This window comes from Humulus lupulus, chromosome 2, assembly GCF_963169125.1.
Source record: "Humulus lupulus chromosome 2, drHumLupu1.1, whole genome shotgun sequence".
Taxonomy (NCBI): Eukaryota; Viridiplantae; Streptophyta; class Magnoliopsida; order Rosales; family Cannabaceae; genus Humulus; species Humulus lupulus.
The window spans coordinates 100570046-100597662 of record NC_084794.1 but is presented as its reverse complement, the minus strand read 5'-3'; the positions used below and the strand labels follow the sequence as shown (position 1 = coordinate 100597662).

The following is a 27617-nucleotide window of genomic DNA, read 5'->3' as shown; positions in this document are numbered from 1 at the left end:
GATGAATCCATGAAAGACTACATTCAAAGATTCATGAGAGAAGAAAACTGAGCATCCACGGTAGGAGATGAAGGGAAGTTTGTTGCAATCTCAGCATGAATCATTTATCATAGTCCCTTATGAGATAGCATCCATAGGAACCCCATCAACACTTTGTAGGAGTTCCTGGACCGAGCAGACAAATACATGTAGCTAAATGACGCTATCATGAAGGAAGAAAAAGGCATAAACCATCCGACCACTATCAAGGTAAGCAAAAATAGCACAAACCCTCAGGGCAGCAATGGGGGCTACAATAAGAAGAGGAGTACCTCTGGGGTCGAGCAGAGTGGAGAAAAGAAGGCAAAGTTGGCACCAACCGACAAACAGTCTAAGCACCGGCCCTACCAGCCCAGGTTCACTAACTATACTGTCCTAACTACAACAAGGGCTGATATTTACTTGGCAACATACCAAGAGGTACCATACCAAAAGCCACGATCCTTGCACTCAGAAGGAAAGAGGGACAAGAACAATTTTTGTTGGTTCCATAATGATTATGGGCACGACACAAACGAGTGGAAACAGCTGAAGGATGAGATAGAGTTTATCCTCTAATCAGGAAAACTCTCGAGGTATCGAGTTAAGACCAAAACCCCAAGTAGGAATCCAGAGTTCCGAAGGCAAAGGAGTCTACCACTGGAGCTAGCGGCCATGGACTTCACATTGGACACCATACGTGGGGGGCCCCACATAGCAGGCAACAATAACATCACTCGTGAGTGATATGCAAGGACCCTAAGACCCGAGGTAGGGGATTCTTCCTAGTGCATGGCAATCAAGGAGCGATCTCCAAAAAATCCAAAGTATGAAAGTGAAACTCTCTATTTTGCGGAGGATGATGCCAGGCACGTGAGGTACCCCCACAGTGACCCTCTGGTCCTTACCATTCAAATTGCCAATTCTTGATTGAAGAGATGCTTGGTGGATACAGGAAGCTCAGTAGATATCATCTATAAATCATCCCTCGAGAAGATGAAGCTCACGATCAAGGACCTGACACCTTGTTCCCAAGTGATACATAGGTTCACGGGAGAATGCCTAGCACCAGCAGGAACTATCAAACTACCAGCCATGGTGGGGGATGCCCCTAGGCATGAGACTGTGATGACAAAGTTCTCGGTGGTAGATTGTTCACTGGCTTACAACGTAGTGCTCGAGAATCCCCTTCTGATGGCATTAAACACTACAGTGTCTATCTGACATCTCTCTTTGAAGTTCCCTACAAGCATAGGGCAAGGATGCGTACAGGGTAACCCAAGGGAAGCTCGAGAATGCTATAACGTGTCGGTGGTCAAAGTAAAGAAAGGACCATGCGTAAACAACATGGTGGTGACCTGTTGCGAAGGGAATGAAGGAACTGATGTGGTTTTCAACATGGAAGTTGACATTGAAAGAAAACTCTACTAAAGTCAGGGGCTCTTTTTAACGAAGACTTGTTATTGTAACAAGTTTCCCAAAGCGAGGGAAATGACATCGATCCTCGCTTTGGGGATGACGTCATGGGGGTAGGACCAGTCAAAGATCTTGACGAAGTCCTACTAGATGAGGAGGATCCGACTAAAGTAATCAAAGTCAGGAAGGAACTAAAGATGGAAATTAAGGCACAATTTGTAGAATTTTGAAAGAAGAACCAGGACGTCTTTGCCTGGTCATATAAGGACATGGTTGGAACTTCTCCGTCCGTGATAAGCTATATCCTCAATGTGGACAAAATCTACCCACTGGTGCAACAAAAGAGGAGAATGCTTGACAAAGATCGATCTCAAGCCTTGAAGGAGGAGGTCGAGCAGCTTAAGGAAAACAATTTTATAAGGGAGACTTACTACCCAGACTGGGTATCAAACCTCGTGCTAGTCCCAAAACCAAACGGGAAGTGGAGGACATGCATGGACTTCACAGGTCTGAACAAGGCCTGCCCCAAAGACTGCTTCCCACTACCCATAATAGACCAACTGGTCGATGCAACTGTAGGACATGAAAAACTCTTGTTCATGGATGCATATTCTGGGTATATTCAGATAAGTATGCACCCTCTCGATGAGGAACATACTAGCTTCCGGACAGACAATGGATTGTATTGTTATAAGGTAATGTCATTCGGCTTGAAGAACCTAAGAGCCACCTACCAGCGTTTAGTGAATGGCATGTTCTGAGACTTGATCGGCAAAAATATGGAGGTATATGTCAATGACATGTTGGTCAAGTCCAAAGAAGCTGGAGGGCATGTTTAAGACTTGGAGGAATTCTTTGCAATACTTAGAAAGTATCGCATCAAGTTAAATCCTCTCAAGTGCTTGTTTGGAGTTGGTTTTGGTAAGTTTCTTGGATACATAGCCAATACACGTGGAATCGAGACTAACCCTGAGAAGATCAAAGCATTGATCGACATGAAGTCACCTACCACAATCAAAGAAAGACAAAGCTTAACAGGGAGAGTAGCTGCGCTCAGTAGGTTCATATCGAAGTCTACAGACAAGTGTGTCCCCTTCTTTATCCTACTTAGGGGCAGCAAGAAGATCCAATGGACCGAGGAATGTGAGACAGCTTTCCAAGCATTGAAGGAGCATGTCGCTCAACCTCTCGTCCTAGCAAAGCCAATAGATGATGAGGTACTATTCATCAATTTGCAATCACCGAGCATACAATCAGCGCTGCTTTGATGAAAGAAGAGAATAGGGTACACCACTCTGTGTACTATATCAGTCAAAGGCTAGTAGGTGCGGAGTTTAGGTATCCCCCTCTTGAAAAGCTAGCCTATTGTTTAGTAATTGCCTCTCAGAAGTTGCGTCCTTACTTCCAAGCTCACTTGATCTGAGTCCTAACCGATCAACTGCTACGGCAATTTCTTCAGAAGCCATAGTCCTTGGGACGATTCCTCAAATGGGCAATGGAGTTAGGACAGTTTGATATCACTTATCATTCGAGGACGGTAATAAAAGGACAAGAATTGGTAGACTTCATAGCCGAGGGCACCAACCTTGAAGACCCTTCCAACCAATCGGAGAATGGAGATACCAAAAAGGAAGGAGATACTCCCGTATGGAAGCTATATGTTGATGGAGCATCCAATGAACACAACTCAGGTCTAGGAATTATGCCGATCACTCCAGAGAATCATCAAATCCACTACGCTCTCATACTTGGATTCAACGCTTCAAACAATGAGGCTGAGTAGGAGGAATTGTTAGCAAGGTTATGCTTATCTCGGGATGTGCATGCATAATCCCTATAGATATTCAACGATTCCCAACTAGTAGTGTACCAGGTACTAGAGGAGTATCAAGCTAACGGACTTAGGATGGTGCAATACCTGAACAAGGTGAAGGACTTGTTGGCACAGTTCAAGAGATACTCGATTACACTAGTCCCGAGGGAGCAGAATGCCAATGTTGATGCCTTAGACAAGCTTGCCAGTGCCACCCTTGACATCCTGAATGTTGTTCCCGTCGAATACTTGGCAGAAAGAAGCATAATTGAGTAGGAGATACTACCTGTTGAGTTAAGAGATACATGGATGATCCTTATTATTAACTATCTTAACCAAGGAGTAGTACCTAGTGATTGAAACAAAGCAAGGAAGTTGGTGAGACAAGCTACACAATATATGATAGTCAAACAGGTCCTGTACCGATGAGGGTACTCCCTACCACTTCTAAGGTGCGTTACACCAGACCAGTCAAAGCTGTTAATGATTGAGGAACATGAGGAGTTTTGTGGAGATCACGCTGGGGGGCAGCGCCTATCAAAGAAAATCCTAAGACAATGATACTTTTGGTCAACGATGAACGAAGACTCGATGGAGTATGTTAGAAGATGCCACAAGTGTCAGATGTTCTCCAAGATACCTTGGGCGGCACCTAATGAATTAACACAAATGCAAAGCCCTTGGCCCTTCGCTGTATGGGGAATCGACCTGATCAGGAAGCTACCCATGGGAAGAGGAGGAATCCAATTTGTTGTTGTAGCCATAGACTACTTCACCAGATGGACTGAAGTAGAACCACTCACCACCATCACCTCGAAGAAATTCTTAGACTTTGTGGTGAAAACATCATATGTCGATTCAGTCTACCCAAGAAGATAGTCTCAGACAATGGGAGTCAATTCGACAGTGATATGTTCACCAACTTTTGTATAAGGCATGGAATCACAAAGAGCTTTTCCTCGGTAGCACACTCCTAAGCCAATGGTCAAGTAGAAGCAATGAATAAGACTATTAAAGACACTCTGAAGAAACGCCTTGAACAAGCCAAAGGAGCCTGGCCAGAAATACTTACGGAGGTCCTACGGTCATATTGAACAAGGACTCGTACAGCAACGGGTCATACACCATTTTCTTTGGTGTTTGGTTATGAAGCCATGTTGCCAGTTGAAGTCACTCCTCCATCGCATAGACGAGAGACAAACGATCAAGGGAGGAACCATCAACTAATAGAAGAGTCGCTCGATTTAATCAAAGAAAGATGAGAAAAGGCAAGCTCATAGTAGCATCACATCAGCGAAAAGTGGCCAGATACTTCAACTCCAGGGTGAAAGATCAAAAATTCCATGTTGGAGACTTAGTACTCAGGAGGGTGTTCCTAAACACTAAGGACACTCAGCAGGGGTACTAGGTCCTAATTGGGAAGGACCATACCTTATGGAGGAGGTGATCCCACCAGGGACATACAAGATAGCTCGACTAAATGGTGAACTGATAAAAAACTACTGGAATGGCGAACACCTCCACCGGTAATATTAGCAAAGCTGTTTGAGGCGACACAAATTTTAATTTGTAAATGTATTATTTTTGAATTATCTATGCGACAGCCATTGTGCTTCAATGAATGAATGAATTTCATTTCTTAAGTTTCACTTAATTCTTTAAATTTCTTTAAACGATGGACTGGTCACTTTAGACCTATCAACCCCATTGGATCATGTTCAATTATGGTCCTTAAGGGACCTATCGACCCATAAGATCCAAACAAGAGACTAGTCTGAGGACCTGTTGCCATTATGGATCATGTTCGATCCTGGTCCTTGAGGGACCTATCGACCCATAAGATCCAAACAAGAGACTGATCTGAGGACTTGTCGCCATTATAGATCATGCTCAATCTTGGTTCTTGAGGAGCCTATTGTAATGCCCTACTACCCAGGGAACGTTACAGTGTGCATTTTAAACAGTGCTAAACTCGTTAACCGAGTCATTTGGCCATAATCATGTAACTAAATGTGATTAACGGTTTAGGGTTAAAATTTTTGGTTAAAGATACAACGTTTCACTAAAACATTTATTGTATACATTGGGATCCTAAAAATATATTTTAAAGTTTAATTACAATAAAAGATTTACAACCAGCCGACCTAGGCGGCAAAATAGGGTTTATCCCTAGTTCCTCTTTAAACCCTCGGCCGTGGCGGTCGAGCAACCACATATGTACATATCGTCACCTATGCTCTCTAACTCAAGGATGGTCCATCTTACTATTGCCTTTACCTGCACCACATAGCACCCGTGAGCCGAAGCTCAGCAAGAAAACTCAATATGCTCATGAGCAGGTAATAACATGTTACTAAATCATAATAGGCATGCCTAGCAATAATAGTCCTATTTATGCATGAAAATAAGTCCAAATAATGACTGTGGGCCCTGCCCTTTGTATAGATGACTTATGGGCCCCGCCCTTTTGTATAGATGACTATCAAGTTATATCGAGAATAGATGGCTAATGTGTCCATCTAAAATAAGTGACAATTAAGTCACACACTTGGGCTCTGCACCCTAATCAGATGAGTGAATAACACTTTATGATTTTGGTAATCATATTGGGGCTTGTAGCCCTAATCAGATGAGTGAGTCACACTTTGGGCTCCGCACCCTAATCAGATAGGTGACTAAAGAGTCACACTTTGGGGCTCCGCACCCTAATCAGATAAGTGACTGATGAGTGAGTCACGAACTTGGGCTCAGCACCCATAGCCATGTGACGTTGCAGTCACCTGAGCCTTTTGGCCCTGGCTCTAAGTAACTAGCCTTTAGACTAGACAAGCGCTTTTAATTTTCATCGAACATGAGGTCAGTCAAGCATTAATGCTCATGATGATTCATTCAATGCTTATGTCGATTCGATCTAATCATTTCAGCTTGTGTTGAACACATCAATGTCGTTCTTAACTCTTAAGCCAATACCATACGGCTCGTGTCGATTTCTGACTCGCGGGTCAGTGCCCTACACAAGTAAGCAATGCAACCAGGCATATATCATATGTCAAATATCCAAATGTAGGGCATTCAACATGCTTACTTAACAATCACTAGCATAATTATGTTCATGCACATTTACAGAGACTCAAGCTCTGATCAATCTCATATTCAATATTCATGTCATACCCTAATTACATGTATCTCATGCATCACATACTTGATGTAATTTTCTTACCGTTGGCTCGAGTGAGAAACAAGTTAAAAATGACCCTTGAGAACGATCAATACTTTGATTCCTTAGCAGTCTCCTTGTCATAACCAAATATGGAATTCCATCAATAAAATCAATAATAAAAGGTTCATGATCGTCACCAAGGGAAAAATCGCCATTTCCTGTCTATCTCGTTAATTATAACTAACATCCTCCAATTCTCATTATTTCCAATATTCTCAAATAATAATAATCAATATCCCATTACCCTTTAATTCCCGGTAAAGCACTAAACATCAAATTACCCCAAAACTCACCCCGAGCCTGGTAAATAACCACGTTATGACCAAACTGCTAACTTGCATTCAAAGATCGTCTCATGCCGAATAGCTTGAACAAATCTACATTATATCGTGGCCTCATCCATAATCCACCAACATGCATGAAAATATATAAATATGCCCTCAACAGGCCAAATTACCAAAATGCCCTTAAAATGAAAAGTGGACCCACATGCATGCATTTATCATTATATAATAATATAATTCACATAATCATTTAATTGCATAATAAATCAATTATGGCCCTCCCGGCCTCCTAATCAAGGTCCTAAGCCTTATTAGGAAATTTGGGTCATTACACCTATCGACCCATACGATACAAAAGAGAGACTGGTCCTAGGACCTTGTTACCAAATTATTTGATCATGTTCAATCCTGGTTCTTGAGGAACCTATCGACCCACACGATCAATAAGAGAGACCGATCCTGGGACATTATCGCCAAATTATTTGATCATGTTCGATCCAGGTTCTTGAAGAACCTATCGACTCATACGATCAACAAAAGAGGTTGGTCTGAGGACTAGTAGCCATTATTTGATCATGTTTCTTGAGGAACCTATCGACCCATACGATCAACAAAAGAGACTGGTCTGAGGACCGGTTGCCATTATTTGATCATGATCGATTCTGGTTCTTAAGGATCCTATCTACCCATACGATCAACAAAAGAGATTGGTCTGAGGACCAGTCGCCATTATTTGATCATGATCGATCTGGGTTCTTGAGGAACCTAACGACCCATACAATAAAAAAAAAGACTGGTCTGAAGACCAGTCGCCATCATCGAATCATAATCAAATATGGTCCTTGAGGGACCGATCAATAATTTGATCTAAGATTCATTACAGGCTCGATTAGCCCATTAAGACCTGATTGGTCCAACTTAGACACTTCTGTCTACAATCATTATAAGGAGTACACAATATATTACATAGATCGTGATCAACAACTTCTACACAATCTACATCTGTGTATAGGTATCATTACTACTGAGTATGAAATCATCACCCGACTACCAATGAGGGACAAGCATTTGTTGCTTGCATCATTGGGTGAAAAGGATAGTACTACATGTCTAAACGTTCGAAGTAAGGCATGGTCAAGTAGCAAGTGACCCTTCTAAATCCATGATCACTTGCGGAGCATATAGTACATACTGATCGGGGTATACACAAGCAATGAGGACGTGACCTTAAGTAATAAGCAAGCTCAAGTTTTTCTAGGACATTTTTTTAACATATGTTCTGAAAGTGCAAAAAAAAAAAAAAAACAAAGAAGGCATTGGTAGGGAGACTCCTAGCCAAGTCCTTATAGGGTGGTCGGCCTATCAACCATGGGGTGGTTGATCTGACCATTTTGTTCATGGTACTTGGTGAAGTATCGTACTACTCACATTACCATGGTTGTTAGCATGAAAAACGCAAAGGAGTAAGGTTAGTATGCTCCGTGAAATACATATTGATACCTGAACCAATGAGGGTTGTGAGTTTATATACTAAGTAAGCATTGGAAATAAAAAAAAAAAAAATTGATCAATACACTGAGTACTCATAACAAAAAAGCATAAAGGCATAAAATGTCATATGTAAAAACTATCACATACAAGATGCCCAATGGCACAAAAGGAAAGACAAAGAATAAAAGACCAAAAGAAGACTAACTAGGGCGAGGAGTATCATCTGAAAGACAACCCTGAGCCTCGGTAGACTCACGAGCCAGACACTTCTTAAGCTCCTTTACTCGCGTCTTCTCGGGAAGAAAATCCAAGTTCAAATCTTTGTTGGACTTCCAGATCAAGTAGAAGCAAGAGAAAGCAGTCTCTGAATACTCCTTTCGAGCCTTGTACCGGGCAACCTTGACCTCTTGCTCCTTCTCAACTAGAGCATCCTTCTGTAGTTGGTCCATATCAGCAATCAACTTCTCTTTCTCAACTTTATACTATTTAAGATGATCGACAAGTTTCCCCTCCACCTAGGTTATCTTGAGAGTCAACTTGGTCACTTCCTGCTGTTTGAACTCTAAGGTGTTGCGGAGAGTGCTGATCTCTTCATCTTTCAAAGCAATGTCTGCATCCCTAGAGCCAAGAACGTGTCTAAGGTCCAGTACCTCCTGGCAGACAACTTTAAGCTCAGAATGAAGGTTGGAAAATGTAGGGGTATACTTCACATACCTATCACGGACATGCGAGACCAACATCAGCGCCTTCAAAAAACATACAAGTGTTAGATAACATCAACACACAAACTAACTAGACAAAAAGAAAACTTTAGGGGACTTACACTCTGAATTTCAAGGAGTGACTTCGTGAGGATGGTGCTCAAGTCCTCATTCTTAATCCCATTAAAGGTTGTTGTCATCTGTTCCAGATGGAACACTTGGTCCATAATGTCACATAACTTCCGTATGGCGGACTAGTGTGGCTTAGATAAGGGGGCAGGGGCAAGCATAGAGGAGGAGGCACCCGCATCAGTGATACTGGGAGGAACCGCATGGGCAAGGATGGCTCTACCTCTGCAATAGGAATAGACGCCATTGGAGCCGAAGGAGGTGCCTCGGGAGGGACCTCCATTAGCGGCTCACGCTCAACCCTGGCCCTCTTGGCCGCTTGGATGGAAGGGCTAGTCTTATCTAGAGTCGACCTTCATTGGGTGTGAACAAAGCCGAACATATCTGAACCTGCAAAAGAAGTTCAAATATTAGTAAGATATCAAACACAGACGAAACATAAAGTAAAGATGATAAAAGTGTCGAACCTTTTGAATGAGACTCGGGTTCGAACATGGCTTCATCAAAGTCATCTGAAGCAAGTAGTGAGTGCCCAGATGCACCCACCTCATAACCCTCCTGTCCAGCTAACATGGGCGAAGAGGGTACCTCCTTGATATGAATAGGCCCTGGGGAGTCTATGGCGTTCACGGGCTCGGTACCATCTTCATCTTGAACATCTGCGATAGTATAAGGAAACAGCCTGACCTTCCTAAGGTTCTTTGAAGTAACGAGAACCTCGCCATTATTCTCCTCAGGGGTCATGGCAATCAATGCCTTAGCCCTAACAGTCATGACCTGGGTCAGGAGCGGTCTATAAAAAGGTCCGACGTGCTTAAACTTGGAGTAATTGGCCTCTGCATCCTTAGTGAAGAAATAGTTGTCGACATATCTAAACGCCTTGTTTTTTCCAGTGATCTCTTCCAAGAAGGTGTCGATACCCTCGCTCATATAATGATGGAAGTAGAAGTACCCCAAGTTGCGCTGAGAAGGGTTCGTCTTCAAATCAAATAAGTAGTGGATCCCATGAGGTACTGGAGCAGCCCATTTTCTACGATGATAGATAATGTACAATGCAGATAACACCAAGATAGCGTTGGGAGCCAACTGAGAGGGACTAATACTAAAATAATCTGCCATGCTCCAAAAATACGGATGAAGAGGGAGTAGGGCGCAAAACTTAATGGCAGAGCATGTCCAAGTGCACATACCCAAAGGGGGGTCTTCAACTCTGTCATCCGCCAGAGATAGTAATGGAAACGCCAGAAAGGTCAACAACCTTCCTTAAGTTCTTTACCTTCTCTTTAGTCATGTCAGAGGCACCCCCTTTGAAGCAAACCACCTTGTAATCAGCAGGGCGAGGCTTCTCAAACGGATTCCATATGATCTCATTGGCAAAGGTGGCCCCATAATCTGATGAATGGAACTCTTTTTGTCATCTCTTCTTCTGCTGCGCAGCTGGTGAGACTGTCTTGATCTTGGGATAAAAGCGAGCCACCTTAAGCCGGAACATGTGAATAGAACGCTCCTGAGGGTGAGTTTCCTGGCAATGAGAGCCTAGGTATATTCTCGCTGAGAAGAAGAGTGATGGGGAACTCGACTGGTATCCTGGTGCAAAGGGCATTGCGAGGAGTCTTGCTGACCAGACAGACCCCGCTAAGAAGAATGACTTCACTAAGATGTGCCTTAAGTGCCATGGGGAGTACTATGCTAAAGAGAGATCTGAGAAAAGCCAGGCGAAGAGCCTTGAGTGATGTGCCTAGCAATGTGAGGATTATCTTCGGAAGGATACCGAGTTGTCTGTTTTACTCTTGCCATTGGGCTATACCTTTTCAAGAAATCTTCATCACTGAATAAATATAGAGCAGAACGAGGGAGAGCCCTTTTCACCCTATCCAACAACTCTTGAGGAGTACGCTCGCTCAAAGACTTGTCAGACGAAGAGGAGTTGGACATCTGAGACAAAGAAAGGGCAAAAAGTAAAGTTAATATATCGACGTAATGAAACTCCCTACCATGAGCCATATAGGCCAATGGCTGGGGGCATATACTTTACTAAGGAGGAAAAGTGAAAAAATCAAAGGAAAAAAAAATTAGGGTCCCTGGTGGTCGGCCTATGATTGGGCCGACCACCCTAGATCTTGGATCCCTGAAAATCGCCCAGGGAATATGGCGGTCAGCCTATGCTAAGGGTTGGGCTGACCACCCATGCTTGAAAACCTTGGAAATGACCTAGGACATGGGAAATGCAGTCTAGACTTGGATTTGTAACCCTGGGAGTCGCCTATGCCTAGATTTGTATCCCTGGAAATCACCTGTGCCTGTATTTGAAAGCCTGGAAATTGCACAGGCAAGGAATCCTAGGGGTGGTCGGCCTATGATGGGAATTGTAGGCCTGGAAATCGCACAGGCGAGGGAAACAGGTGATCGGCCTATGATGGGAATTGTAGGCCTGGAAATCGCACAGGCTAGAGAAACCCTAGTGGTGGTTGGCCTATGATAGGAATTGTAGGCCTGGAAATTGCCCAGGCTAATGAAGCCCTAGGGGTGGTCGGCCCATGATGAGATGTACAAGCCTGGAAATCATCCAGGTTAAGGAAGCCCTAAGGGTGCTCAGCCCATGATGAAATTCACAAGCCTGGAAATCGCCCAAGCTAAGGAAGCCCTAAGGGTGCTCGGGCCATGATGGGATGTGTAGGCCTAGAAATCGCACAAGGTAAGGGAAACCCTAGGGGTGGTCAGCCTATGATGGGAATGGTAGGCCTAGAAATCGTCCAATCCCTGAAAATCTATGAGTGGTCGGCCTACATACCTCTAAACCCTAAAGTATCACGCAAAAATGAAACAAAGATCAAGCCATTGATTAAAAACAAGTTTCTTTTATTCAAACAAGTCAGTTGTTTTAAATCAAAATAGAGCAAATCAAGGAAATTAAGACAGATTCATGAAAGATGTAAAGATTGGGAAAGAATACTTACCCAAGAGAAGATGCGCAGAGTTGATTAAGACTTGGAGAATTTCACAACTCAGACTTTCCCTGAGATAGGCACATGGGTATGGGATGTGCTGAGTGAGTCTTTGCTTATAGCCTCTCAAGTTAACCATATTTCTAGGAATTCAAATTCCTTGAAAAATATCTTATATTTTTAGGAATTCAGATTCCTTGAAAAATATTTTGTATTTTTAAGAATTAATATCCTTGAAAAATATATTATATTTTTAGGACTTCAAAACTCCTTGAAAAATATATCATATTTTTAGGACTTATACTAGATTTTTAGGAAATTAATTTTCCTTGAAAAATATAATTATTTTTAGGAATTACAATTATCCTTGAAAAACATGTGCTGAGAAAATTATCGATAGTTGATAAAAGTACTACGTAATGTCCCGAGGGACTTTGCTGTTATAGTACTGCTATGATATGTTTCTCGAGCTAGATCAAGTTTACCGTAATGTTGATCACAGTACAATAAACTTGAGGGAAAATATTATCCCTCAAAATTCAAGAGATGACGTGGTGAATGAGAAAGCGACATGTGGTATCACAAGTCATGGAAAAACGACAAAGTATTGAAAAAAGACCGATGAACAAAAATGGATAGGTCCAGGACCTATAGGGAAGTCGACCAGGCCTAAACCTCCTAGGGGTGGTCGGCCTGGCCCTAGCCCCTAGGGGTGGTCGGCCTAGCATGCTCAAGGACTGCATTAGGTGGTCGGATCACCCTATTCTTCATAGGGTGGTCGGTCTAAACTCCCAAATATACTTCGTTGGACAAATTTCAGGTTCGTTCAAGCTGAAATCAATAGGCCTAGCACCTAGAAGATCAACATGCCTAGCACCCAAAAGATCAACAGACCTAGCACTCAGAGGGTCATCAGGCCTAACACCCAAGCTCTAAAGGGTTCAAGCCTAGCACCTAAGTCTCATAGACCAATCGAGACTTGCATTTTCCCGAAGGTTTCAATCGTGCATTGTCAACTATGGTCTAGAGAAATGACAAGAAGGCCAACAATCTCTGTAGAGTCCTAGAATGTTTACTTAGCTAGTTAGATAGTAGTAGTAGTTAGTATTAGTTAGTAGTATGATAGTACAGTGGATTTTGGTTCAAGTCGAGACTTAGTTGGAAACTCATAGCAACAGTTGCGGATTTTATAAGTTTAACCTATAGTTTAAGAATATTAATTATAACATGAGGTTTGATTAATATTGCTGGTATAGATGTATTATTTATTATAACCTAAGGTTTAGATAGAGCCATTAAGAGCATGACACTTGTCATAATCATGATTATTAAGGAATTAAGTATTTTTTATGAATAGTTTTAATAAAAGAAAGCTCTAGAACCTTTCAGCAGCTGCCAGGATCGTATTATGACTTAGTCAAAGCTGTTTATCCAATTCAAATTATGCTGAAAAAGTGCAATTACATGTTTAATATATCAACGTAGGCCGATATATCGCAGCTTAGGGGTCGATATATCGCCTACGGAAGATACGGAAAACACGATGACTTTGCACGAACGATCGAACAAGCCTCGAGAATACAGGGGGAGGCGATATATCAGCTCCATAAGTGTATTTTTGAAAGTTTGGTTTTTCAATTTTAAAAATAGCCTTAACCTCTTAGACCTGCCTTTGAACGGCTTTGACCGAGTTTTGGGCATCAGTTGAACGAAAATTCAAATCTTTTTCATTTTATAATCATTTATTTATTCAAATTAAAAGGATTTAGTTTCACTCCTTGAACTCTATAAATAGGACCTAGTTCTCAGCCATTTTCTTCATTCTTCAAGCATTTTATCAGAGCCTCCAAGGTGCTAGTGTTACTATAGAGAGATACACTTGGGTTTTTGGGTTAAAGCTTTATCATTCTAAGCTTTTATAAACACTTGGGAAGTGAGAAATAGTGTGATTTCGGTATTGAGGTTTAGACTAATCCATAAGGTCATTCAAGGTATTCCTATTCGTTAAGTCTAGTTCTTTATGATTCTATAGTTTTCTATAGTTTCTTTTATTCAAATCCTAACTCTTGTTATTGATTCTTGATTAGGTATTTAAGTTCTTGAAACTTAAGGTCCTTCTTGGTAAGTTTCTTCTTGATGGTTTAGTTCATCTTTATTATTTAAAGATTCTCACCTTTTCTACTGTTGGTTTATAGGAGTTTCTAAATCTCGTTCTTGTTCCCAAATATCCCGGCTTTTGGTAAGGAAAATAGGATAGATTTTATATGCTTATATGTTATGATATATTTATGTTATGATATATATATATATATGAATTTGTCTTGTAGTCCTTGGGGCTTATAGTTTCTTAGCAAGCAAACCTCAATGCTTTTATGTCGCTTGGGGCTCATAGTTGCTTAGCTAACAAACCCCAATATTTTTATGTTGCTTGGGGCTTATAGTTTCTTAGATAGAAAACCCCAAGATTATCATTTTTTAAGGGTTAAAGTTATGATACATGTTTTATAGTATGTGGTTATGATATAGTTTTATGCTTATGATTTATGATGTATGTTTTGTTAGTAGATTTTCCTTGCTGGGCATTAGGCTCACTCCTTTATTTTTAGTGTGATACAGGAAAGTGATTATGGAGGCGGAAGAATTCTTGGCAGCTTGGCTTGTGTGTTAAGGATGAATGGACTGAATGGACTGCGTGTTGATCGAGGACGACATTATTTGTTTTATGTCTTTAAAATTATGTTTTGATGTAATTCCGCAACTATTATTTAAATTTTATGTTTTATTAAACAATGGGTACCCATGCCAAATTACATTTTAAATTATAATTTTATGTTATTGATATAATATTTATGTTGGAATTTTAATAAAGTTATGATTATTTCTTATGTATGTTTTCTAAAAAATAGTAGCTATGTCTAGTAGTTTTAATGGTCCAAGGTCTTAGAAATAGTTGTGTCATTACAATCTCATAATCATGTGGAGGTGGATACTTATCTCCACTACCCAATGATCGTGTACCAAACCACGATCCCCAGTCTTGCTGACCATGTAACAACTCCTTCGTACTATAAATAAAGGAGCCAGGGCTTCATAAAAAGGGAGCAGATATTTTTTGGAGAAGAAACTCTGGACAAATTTGTGACAAGTGAACTATTCAATTCATATTTGTAATTATCAATCGAGTGATTCAATACTAAAGACTAAGTGGATTAGGTTATTACTGTTCATCAGAATAGGGTTGTGTTTGTTTAGATATTTGTACTTTGTTATATATTTATATTTATTTCGTTCAAAAGGTGTCGTATAGCGTACATACGACCATTGGCCAATTTCACAGGTCAACAGTTCATCCACTAAGATGTCCTACTACATCCGTAGTCCGAATCTAGGTTACATGTATTCATAATACTAGTGAACCATATTTACAGTATTTAATCCAAAGATTCCATGTAACTTTGTTTTACTGTGAACTATTTAAATTCGTTCCCTACAATATTAATCCCTTTGTACCAATACAAGATTGTAGTCACAATAACAAATTTGAGAATTTTCTGATAGTCATATAATATTATTCAAATAATAATAATAATAAATAATCAATATATTCAAAAATTCATCTTAATTATTTATTTCATAAAATATTTTCCAACACATGCTTTCAAAGGCACAATTCCTAACAATCTCCCAATTTCCTTAAAGAAAATGAGTCATCTCTCTCAAACCCATGTTTCTAACATGATCCTTAAAAGACTTAGTAATTAAACTCTTAGTGAAAGGAACTACATTGTCATGTTCTGAAGCTATCTTCATAACTGCTACATCTCCTTTGTGAACTATATCCCTAATCAAGTGGTACTTCCTCTCAATGTGCTTTCCCCTCTTGTGACTTATTGGTTCCTTTGAGTTAGCTACCACCCCATTGTTGTCACAGTATAGGACTAGTGGCTTATCCATATCTAGAACAGCTTCTAGATCAGTATAGAACTTTTTGAGCCACACAACATCTTTAGCTACTTCACAAGCCGTTATGTATTCAACTTCCATGGTAGAATCTGCAATATTGATTTGTTTGATACTGCACCAGACGACAACTCCTCTACCAAGTGTGAACACTGTTTCAGAAGTCGATTTCTGACTATCTTCGTCTGATTAAAAATTAGAATCAGTGTAAACAGTGGGGTTCAGGTCACCACCTGAATATACAAGCATATATTCTCAAGTTTTCCTAAGATACTTGAGAATATTCTTTACTACAACCCAATGATTCAATCTTGGATTAGATTGATAACGAATGATTATCCCTACTGCATAAAAAATGTCAGGTCTTGTATACAACATGGCGTACATAAGATTGCCTACTATAGAGGCCTAGGGATATTGTCTCATGTCCTCTTCTTCTTGAGGTGTCTTAGGACACTGTTCTTTAGAAATGACTATTCCATGACGGGTTGGCTTGTCACCCTTCTTGGAATTTTGCATACCGAGTTCCAACACCTTATAAATATAAGTTGTTTGAGACAGCTCCAAAACTTTGTTTTGTCGATACCGTAGCATCTTTATGCCCATAACATAGTTTGTATCTCCCAAATATTTCATTTGATATTGCTTAGCTAGCCATTTCTTTACTTTTGTTAATATTTCTACGCCATTTCCAATCGGTAGAATATCATCAACGTAAAGAACTAAGAAGATCACTATGTCATCTTTGATTTGTTTATAGACACCAAGTTCATCAACATTTTGTTCAAAACCATATGTTTTAATTGTGTCATCAAATCTTATATTCCAATATCTTAAAGCTTGTTTAAGTCCATAAATGGACCTAAGAAGCTTGCAAACCTTTTGCTCTTGACCTTTGACTTCGAACCCTTCTGGTTGAGACATATAAATGATCTCGTCAAGATAGTCATTCAGAAATGTTGTATTTACGTCCATTTGTCATATTTCATAATCCATTCAAGTAACTATGGAAAAGATTATGCAAATTGATTTTAGTGTGGCCACGGGAGAAAAGATTTCTTCATAATCAACCCCTTCTCTTTGGGTATAGCCTTTGGCTACAAGCCTAGCTTTGAAAGTTTCGAATTTCCCATCCACTCCTCTTTTCTTGTTGAATATCCATTTGCAACAGATAGGTTTAACATTTTCTTGTAGATCTTCAAGAATCCAGAAGGAATTTGAATACATCGATTCTATTTCCAGGTTCACGTCGTCTTGCCATTTTTCTTTGTCAGAATCTCTCATTGCATATTTATATGTCAATGGATCATCTTTGTTTGTGTCAGACACAAGCATTTGAACTTTGTGTTCATAGCGACTTGGCTGCCTGACAACCCTCCTACTATGATGAAGCTCTCTATTGTTCTGACTAGGGCTTGTGGTTTCTTTTGGTCATTATTCAATCTCTCCTGTTAGGAGACGTGGGGGACGTTGAAAGTCTCTGCTTTTGGATACCTTTCAAAGGTGGAATGTCTCTCACATCTCCTAACGAGAAACATTGAAAGCTTACTTACGATGATTGCACTTCTAACGTCTCCCCTAGCGGGAGATCCTAGCGGGAGACATTGTAAACTTTTAATGTCTCCCAAATAAAGTAATAAAACTCTTATATTGTTGTAGTGTATGGTCAAGGGAAATGAATTAAATTTATAAACACAAGCAGGCTAATATATTATTGTCATATTAGTACACGAAGAAGGTACTGTAGATGAAGGTCAACTCTTGCATTTTATTAATTAAGTACCATTTGAGTAATAATTTATACATATGTATGTATAATATATCCATAATTGAATTGATCAACACAATATATATATATTATATTGTACATTATAAATGTGTATATATATATATATCCCTATATAAGCTAGTCAAATCAATATTGTATATTGAAGTCGATCTAGTACTAACTAGAGCTTCAGTTTCTGTTCATCAATGGCAGCCGCTAAGAAGTGAGATCTAAGAAAATGGAATTGAAATGAATATAATTTTGTTTGAAAATCCCAATTTAACTTTATTTGTTAATAATTTTTTTTGCAGTGCTGAAGATGTTGTGACTGTCGATGTATATACAGCCAAAGGTGTTCTTAGCATAGGTCATCGTTATTTGGACGTCAGGTTAGTGAGCACTCATATTTCTTTTTTTTTTTTACATAATTTACTTTTAAATTTGACACTAATATTAAAACAAACCTCACTGATCATATTAATTTTTCAGAAAATTGAGACTTTTCCTATAGATGTTTTAGTTATATTTCCATATTGTGATGGTACTGTCAATTTCTACTTCTACTTCTAGTTTTTTTTTTCAGGAATTTCTAGTTTAAATAGATTGAAAATCTCTTCTAATTCTATATTTGGAACTTGGACTTTAGGGGAAAAAATGAATTTCGAAGAATTTTATTTTCTTTTGTTGTGATTCAAACCAAAATGATAAAATAGTTTTTTAGAAAATTTGAGAGTTAAATTTAATGCAACTTTAAAAATTTATAACATATTTTTTATTTAAAAAAATCTACAAAATTACTTTTTATTTTCCTAGTATTTCTCTACCGAAAATGAAAGCTTCAAAAATTGATAAATTTAATATCTTAGTTTTCCAAACAATGATTATTACAATTTGAGGGTTAGAAATATCACTACGACAAGGATTGAGGTTCATCTTAAATTGTTCATATTATAATTTAAGAAAAAAAATGTCATTAGGACTAGGATTATGGTTAGACCTTAAAATTAATTAGTGTTAAATAGAGTAATATTTTGTTCTTATATATTTTGGACACTTTTTCACATCTAATAATGATAGAGAAGAAAACTTAAAAATAAATATATATATATATATATATATATATATATATATGAATGCGTTATGAAATTAAGTATCATAAATGATATGCAGAACCGTTGAGGAATTTATTAAGAGTCATGTTGAAGGCGCCTTGAACGTTCCTTACATGTTCATCACCCAAGAAGGTAGAACTTTGGCATCACATTCCTTTACTATCTATAAACGAAGATTTCGGATTAATTTCTAAGCTTTTGAAGAGGGAAAGAAGTATATGCAAAAGTAATTGGCCTGGCCTGGAAGATGAATATCCAGATGAGATCTAACTATATTTTATTTATGGGCTGGTTGATCACCAGGTAAAGTGAAAAATCCTGAATTTCTGACCCAAGTTTCGGCAGTTTTCAAGAAGGATGACCATTTAGTTGTGGTAATTTTTATTACTATGTTTATGATTGAAGACACGGTTTTACTGATTGTTTATTATTTTCTAAAATAGTAAAACATAAAAATAAATCAAATTAAAGTATAAGGGTTTTGCATTTTACAATATCGTTTAATGATTTTTTTTCAACAAAGTTTTTTTTTTTTGGGAGAGATTTTTTCAACAAATCTTAAATCATGCAACGCTAGTGTTAATTTAAGGGATTTGTTATAATTATATCACTTAAAAAAATTCCCTAACTTTGACATGAAATATCGGGAAGAAAAATAATTGCACAAAAAACAATGTTACAACATTAATATGAGTTCAGTAAGTTGTGTGTAACATATTAATGACGAGAAAACAAAGTAAACTGGAACTGCCATTTCATTTCATATCTGACACGTTAAATTTACTTATATATACTCATTCAAGGGTTGCAATAGTGGGGGCAGATCACTTCGGGCATGTGTGGAGTTGCTTAATGATGTAAGTTAATTTAAGGTTTTCGTATACTTCTTTAATTGGACAAAATGTTCAGAAGTTGGAGTAATCAAATGGCAGGGTTATGAGCACGTGAACAACATGGAAGGGGGTTACTCCAAATGGGTGGATAGTGGACTTGCAGGTGACAAACCAGGAGAAGAGTTAAAAACAGCATGCAAATTCCGCCCCTAAATTGCTCCTTTGGAGCCAACTAATGCTAATAATAATTATTTATAATTGAGCATTAGTTATCATTTAGTACTCTCCATTTGGTTTTTGATTTCAACTTTGTAATAATTATCAGGTACCCTATGTTCATCTAATGAATGGGTCTGCATTTCCTGGAATTCTATATTATTTGAATTTAAAATATACATATATTAAACAAAATTCTTACTCTTCTTTGTATTGATTCTTCAGCTCCTCAACCCATCTTTGTATCCTTGTAATTACACCTGTTCTTTGATGTTACTAAAACCAACAGAGAGCATAAGAGACTCAAGATATACAGTATGAGAGAAAGGTTGTCAGTCAATTCAAAGAATATCCATCTATTCTTCAGAATCTTCTCTGTTCCTTTACATCAAAATGTATTCAAAACAGTACATGACGAAGAAAACTTGCATAACCCTGTTTATACAAATAGAGCTTCCAGGAAAAGTCCACGTTCTACCACATCCAAATTGATATCCCTCCACTTACCCTGCTCTACCTCTACTGTCATATTGGCACCTACTTCACAAGGAACTGACTCAAGTGTAGATCAGGCATTCAGTCACGCATTCCTCAGACTTGAGAAGAAGTGCAGTCCCTGGACCAGTGCCCAGGCTTACCACATTTATAGCATGTGCCAGAAGAAGCAGAAGCAGATCTTCCTACAAACTCAGCAGGAGGGTTCGATGGAGAAACGGAGCAATCTCTTGCCCAGTGTCCTTCCTTTCCACATTTAAAACAGGAAGACCCAATTTTTGCAGTGAAGCTTGTGTTGTTTGTGTCACTCAAGTTATAACTAAGCTTCGAGGCAGTGACTGAACGACCAGCTGATGCCACTTGGTCGTTGCACCACTTAAAGAAACCACAAGAACTTCCCTGTAAAGGAAACCCATAAACCAAAATATGATACATTAAACACAGCAGAAACAGATCCTGATAAACTATAGATCACTGAAATTTTACTTCTTGATAATAGGAAAGGAGTAACTGCTAAAGTATATACCAAGCATAAATGCAAATTAGCATCCCTTTCTATATCCATTTAAGGCTCTGCTTTGTTTTTAACTTCCAAAAACCTTGCTTACAACAATCATCACACAATAGTTCCAATTACAAATGAATGATTCTTTTTTAATGGCATACCTTCTTCTCTAAGACATTCTTACTATACCGTTTTGAAAAAGAAAAGTGGAAGAGAAGAGTTTAGAAAGGAACAAGAATAAGAAATAGAATTTGATTCCCTTTCTCGAGTATACTTATCTATTAGAAGTTAGGAAATGGAATTAACCTAATCGATGTTCTAGTATTTACATATCCTAAGAAGTCTGGAAATAGCAGTCAATATAACTGAATCACTATACTATGCTTCTACAAAATTCATTTATTAGACATAACAAAATAAAAAGCCATGAAATATAGGTAATTGTATGATCATTTTCAATTGGATAGGAATTAAAGAAAAAAGTGCTAATTATAATTATACCACTCTTTCAAAATTTCTTTCAACTTATTTCCTAAGTGTAAATAAACACCTGGAGAGAAATGCACTACTGCATTAGTCAACATGACCTTTAAATTGAGTTTCTTTTAGGTACTAAGAAAAGCTTAATAATTTATTAACATTTGGTAGAGAAATAAATGAGGATGTTCATTGCTTACCTCCAAAAGAAATCTAAACTAACTAATGATCTATAGCAAACAATGGAAGATGAAAAGAAATTAAATCGGGCATTTTAAAAAAAAAAAAAAAAAATAGCACATACAATATGTTACCTGGTTTGCAGGACAGCGATAGAATTGCTGGCCGACATTGTTGCCTGTTTTTGCAGTCAAAATTAAGCATAAACCAGCTCCACAAGGACATTGAATGCCCGGGTAATTAGAATCACTCGTATATTTCCCACCCGCCATGGAATTAGTTCCAGATGCATTATCACACCACTCAAAGAAACCACATCCTCCATTCTCCTGCACAAAAACATTAACAAGAAAATAAAATCCGAAAAATGAGAAAAGATTAAACTAACAATCGATCCCTACCTGTCGAAGAGGGCATTTGTAAAACTTTCGGCCCCGATTCTTCTCAGTATTTGCCGTTAGAACAATACAAATTCCCATTCCACAGGGGCAATTTTTCTCAGGAATCGAAGGGTCGGATCCTCCATAATTACTATATTGCCCCCCTCCACCACCACTGGCGCCGCCTCCTCCAGGTACTGCATCGCAATCGCGAGCCCAGTGCCCCGATTTGCCGCATTTAAAGCAAGAATCGCCGCCAGAGACGACGTCATTGGCGGCTACTCTCCCACGCAGAGGATCGGGGCCCGTCCTCTGGCGAAGGAGGCTTTGATTGCCTTTGAGAGCGGCCATGTATAGGCCATCGTCGTCGGAAGGTTGTTTGGTGGAAAGGACGGAGCTTGCAGTGGGAGTGATCCTTCGGCGCTTGGAGGCGAGGGCCTCAGCGGCAGCCAACTGAGAGAGGAAATCGTCGTCGTCTTCTTCGAATTCCATGGCGGGCTTCTGTCTTTCCATCTTCATTCTCTATCTATCAGTTTCACTTGACCATCCACTCGCCACTCTCCTCATTTCTCTTCGTTACTGTCAAATTTGCCCCCTTCCCTTTCCTCTTTCCCGCCCAATAATAATGATAATTTAAGATTGAGCACTTATTTGTAGCTGTATAACGCAGAGGTACCTAGTTTTAGGTTTTTAGCGCTAAAATCCCAATCTCATATATTCGCACTTAATTATATATGGACTCGTTTGGAATGCAGAATTGAACTATATTAGTTTCGACTAGAGTAGATTATCTACCAAACTAAATAATTCTTTTTATATATATTAAAATTTTATCAAATAAAATATTTTTTAACAAAATCAAATAAATAAATTTCAAAATAATTCAATAATGTTTTTAAAATATATATTAAAAATTAATAATGTTAATATTAAAATACTAAAAATTATTATTTAAATTTTCACAAATATTATATATATTTTAAATATAATATACAATCTATAAAAAAATAAAAAGAAGCAAGTCACGTTGTACTATTATAACCCATAACCCATGAATTAGATGGGTTATAATAGTCCCTTAAATATGGGACTAAAATGGTGGGTGACTGAAATTATCCCAATTTTTGGAGAGTGTCAAACACAGGACTATATAGTTAAGTCCAGTCCTCTAGTTTTGTCCTGGTTAACAAACACACCCTATATAACTTCTTAGTTAGCCAAGACTATTACGTGTGTTTAAAATAGTATTCAACTCGATAAGCGAATTATTTAGACTTAAACGTATAATTAAAGACTAGTTCAAGGTTAGGTATTAAAAAATTTGGTCAACGAAGTAATTATTTTTCATTAAAATATTGAGTTTATACACGAGATCCTAAAAAGTGTTTACAGACTGATAAAAGACAAAAAGGAATACAAATTAGTCGTCCTAAGCAGCAAAACAGGGCTCAACCCTAGTTCCTCCTAGGGTATCCCGACTGCGGCGGTCGAGTAGGCTGCATATGTACACACCACCCCTGAAGCTCTCCAACTCATGGTTGGTCCGACTATCCCTTTCCCTTACCTGCACCACATAACACCCGTGAACTAAGGCTCAACAAGAAAACTTAATTCAACAGGCACAAATAAGAAACACTATATAAACAGTAAACTTAGATCAATACATTTAATCAACAATAGGATATAAGCAATAAGCTTAACAGTAATATTCATCTCAATCAAACACATAACCCAATCTCCTTAATCAATACAATTAGTTATGTGCAAACAAGACTTCTGTTTATTGTATAATATTCAGGTCCGACGCCCTTAGGCCAAGTCCTTTGATCTTATAGCCAACCTCGGCACGCTTAGGTTGGGTTGCATTCTACACGCTTGCTATCTGCCCCCTGTGCCCTTAGCCCAACCTTTAGAATAGATATAATTACAAATATACATTGCACAACAAGCAAGCAAAGGCAACATATACAAGCATGCCCTACCAGATATTTTCAAACACTATTATAATCATATTCTCACCTATAATCATAGTCATACTCATACTTATTAACAGAGGGTCGAGCCCCAATCACAACCCAGGTGCAGTTTTCTTACCTCGAGTCTCGAGCAGCTAGCGTATGGCAGTCCCGAGCACGATCCCTATCCTTGAGCACTAGCGGTATAACCTAATCACAAGCAATAACGGTAATCATCAATCACTTAGACTATTCAAAAGTTTCAAGGTGTAATTCTAACCTTCGGGATCTCGAATTTTACAAAATCGGGTAGTAGAATCCTTCCTGAGCCTTTAGATTTTGAGTTCCCGAGCTTAAAAACCTATTTCGGCTACTTCTTCTAATTTGAGTCGCGACCCAGCCCCCTAGGGCCGCGATGCGCTACAAGTCAGAGAGCCCCAAGGCTCTCTCCTAGGGGACATAGGTCGCGCCGTGCCTTAACATGTGCCGCAACGCCTGGGCGGTTTCAGAAAACCGCCAAGCCTTTCTACGCACACGGGTCGCGGTGCCTGAAGAACAGAGCCGCGACTCGAGCCCTAAAATCAAGAATTCCTAGTGTTTCCCCTACATTTCTTCCGAGCTAAACCCATCCAAATTCAACCCAACAATAGACTAAAGCTAGAATTGAACATCCCAAGCATTTCCAAACATCATAAACAACATATGAACCCTCAAAAGTCAAGCCAAAACATTACCAAAGCCTAAAATCCAACCCTTGAGTTCAAAACTCAGGAGCACCAAAACCAAGCTTTAAACTCAATAAGAACAGAGGAATTTACTTACCCCCATAGTAAATTACAACCCTAAGCTGGCCCTTGATTCAATCCCCAACTCTATATTCCCTTCCAAGCTCACCAAACCCAAGCTTTTGCTTCCAAATATCAAAGGTCTCCAAGGCACACCAATTGAGGAAGAGGGGAACATGAGTGTAACACCCTGGATAGCCAAGACCGCTACACTGTGTACTTATAAAGTGCAAGACTTGCTAATCAAGTCATTAATTTAAAAACGTGTCATTAGTTTAGGTGTTCTAGGGTTAAAAGACATTTTGGCCTCAAAAGATACATTTTATAAATTATAAATAGTTTACAGAAAGGATCCCCAAAAGATCAGTGTTTAAAAGTTGTTTTGCAAAACTCAACAGTTAAAAGTAAACATTAGCCATACTAAGGCAAAACACAAGGTTTTGGTCCTCTTGTCCTTGTAATCTCCTCAACCGTGGCGGCTGAGCAGCCTGCCATGTACATTCACCCTGCAGAGCTCTCCAATCAGGGCTGATCGATCTTGCCTTTGCCTTTACCTGCACCACGCAGCACCCGTGAGTCGAGGCCCAGCAAGAAAACAACATACATAACATATACAGCAATCTCAAATAGATATTCTAGTAAGCATGTTCAATTATTCAATCCATAGCATATAAGCATACTCCAAGGTACAAACAACCTCCTCTACACTTAGATTATTCAACAATCTCATCTATAGCCAAATACAATATTCAATTTACACAAATACTAGGGCCGACACCTTAGGCCACACCCTCTATTTAACCCACTGACCCCGGCCCGCTTAAACCGAGCTCAGTGCATAATAAGCTGTCCTCGGATACCAGTGTCCAAGCCGTGCCAATTGCACAAGTTAACCGTGGCACGCTTAAGCCATCGGTTTACAATTTACATGGCATAATACCATTCTTTCAATCATATATATTAGGGAGCCCTTAGTCCCGTTCAAATATTCAACTGGGTGTAGTTTTCTTACCTTTAATCTTCACGGTTTTGGGATTACGAGCAACACCCCTCAAGCACGATCTGTTCCTGAGCCTAAGCCTTTATCACCTAGTCACAACCAAACTATAGGGTCTCATTAAAACTCAAGTTAGGGTTTCCGGTCACAAAACTAACTTCCGGGCAAACAAATCCCACCAAACATGGTGGTGGAATGGTACCCGAGCTTCCTAGACTCAATCTAAGTCCTTAAAAACCCCAAAAGATCAAGCAAGCAACCAAGGGTTGTGGCCCTAACCCCAAAACAGAACCAAGGTCACCCTGGCAAAGACACGCGCCGCGGCGCTCACCCCTGGCCGAGCCTCCTTGGCTTATTTTCAGCCTAGGGCCGCAGCGCTCTAGAACAGAGTCGCGACCCTTCCCTTTGAACCCAGAAAACCCACCATTTCAAAGCTCAAAACCTCAGCCAAAACCACCCCTAAACTCCCTAATTCAACACCCAACATTACCACAACTTATTACACAACTTATGCTACACCATTCAACAGAAATTCAGCTCAATAACCCATAGAAATCTCACTTTCAATCCTTGAAACTCTAAGAACATAAACACCCAATTTTAATCAGTCAAAACTCAAACTCAAATCATCAATTCATGAAACAAAGCTTACCTTCTTGATAGAACCCTTCCTCCAACCGAAACCCAGCTGATTCACCCTTGATTTCCCAGCTCAATCCCACCTTAAACAATAATTGGACAACACCTCAACAACCAGTTGATACACAAAGTTAAACTTCAGAAAGAACTCATGGATTAACCCTTACCTTAACCTTGATTTAGTCATTAATTGTTTACTGAGCTAAACCTCTAAGTTTCCCTTGAATTCCTCCAAGTTTCCAGCAACTCTTCAGCTCCGATTCCCTAATTTTCCTCTGTTTTTTCCTTTGAGTGTTTCTAGTTTAGTTTCCTTTGTTTTTTTCTTGAGAGTGAGAGAGAATAAGCAGCTAAGGGGAAGAAGATAATGTCGGTTTAATTCTTTCTAAAGGCTTCCTAGGTCTGTCTTACTTGTTAAGTTAATCCCAAGGCTCGGGGTGCCAGAACCGTCCCTGAGGCCAAAACGGTAAAATCCCTCAATATTCCCGCCTAGACATCCTAACCTCAAATATATCTCCATATATTTATTTTCATGACCCGATAGTCTAAATCACTACCCGATACCTAAAGTACTCCTGACTTGTCCAAAGTCATATTTTAAGTCCCGTTGTGACTTTTCCCGCTATCTGACCCTAGGATCGCCTTGAGTCGTGCTCTGCAAACCTACCCACATAATAATGTGGTCCTCACATATATCACATAAATATTTCATATTATCACATAATATCATTAATTATCATATAATCATCATCAATCACATATTCACACATTTAAGTCAATAATATTCACTCTAATCTCATTTATGCCCTCTTGGCACACTAATCAAGGCCCTTAAGCCTTATTAGCGAATTTGGGTCGTTACAGTGAGAGTGGGAGAGACTGAGTCATGTGGAGCCATCCTTAAGTTCTGAAAGGTTCTAAGGTATTAAGTCTATCCCTCTAGCCAAATTATCATTATACCCTTGCCTTACAACTCTCCCATCAAAGCCCCTCAAGGGCAAAACAGTCTTTGTGTCCCATTTCCCGCTAATCCTCAAATAACACTGTAAATTCCCAAGTGATCCCGACATACCCAATTAACCACCAAATAACTACCCGTTACCCGATAGATCCCAAGTACTCACTATGTTTCCCAAAATGCCCCTAGGCTCACCCCGAGCCTGATATTTAACCCCATTGTGATTATTCCGCTAATCCGCTCACTAGGATTACATCGGACCGCGCATCTCAAATATATCCACATAATAATGTGGTCTCGATCATTTAACACATATAATCACATTTATACCCTCAATGGGTCA

General features: G+C 39.2%; 2 protein-coding genes across 3 annotated transcripts; one reads left to right on the top strand and one right to left on the bottom strand.

Annotated features, from left to right (window-relative positions):
* The first annotated feature begins 17917 nt into the window (after nucleotides 1-17917).
* Nucleotides 17918-20094, top strand: LOC133818290 (protein HIGH ARSENIC CONTENT 1, mitochondrial). 2 transcript variants are annotated; one of them, XM_062251070.1, is made up of 6 exons: nucleotides 17918-17968; nucleotides 18057-18134; nucleotides 18916-18989; nucleotides 19161-19231; nucleotides 19661-19714; nucleotides 19790-20093. In XM_062251070.1, exons 1-6 carry the CDS (start codon nucleotides 17952-17954, stop codon nucleotides 19901-19903), a joined length of 408 nt encoding a protein of 135 aa, XP_062107054.1. In that variant the 5' UTR covers nucleotides 17918-17951; the 3' UTR covers nucleotides 19904-20093. The 2 variants fall into 2 exon arrangements, with proteins under 2 accessions (XP_062107054.1, XP_062107053.1); XM_062251069.1 differs by lacking the exon at nucleotides 17918-17968 and having other exon boundaries at nucleotides 17971-18134; nucleotides 19790-20094.
* Nucleotides 20095-20224: 130 nt separating this feature from the next.
* LOC133818289 (cold shock domain-containing protein 3-like) lies at nucleotides 20225-22648 on the bottom strand. Its single transcript, XM_062251068.1, has 3 exons — nucleotides 21965-22648; nucleotides 21698-21892; nucleotides 20225-20800 (listed from the first exon to the last, which is right to left on the bottom strand). Exons 1-3 carry the CDS (start codon nucleotides 22460-22462, stop codon nucleotides 20498-20500), a joined length of 996 nt encoding a protein of 331 aa, XP_062107052.1. The 5' UTR covers nucleotides 22463-22648; the 3' UTR covers nucleotides 20225-20497.
* Between the last annotated feature and the right edge of the window lie 4969 nt (nucleotides 22649-27617).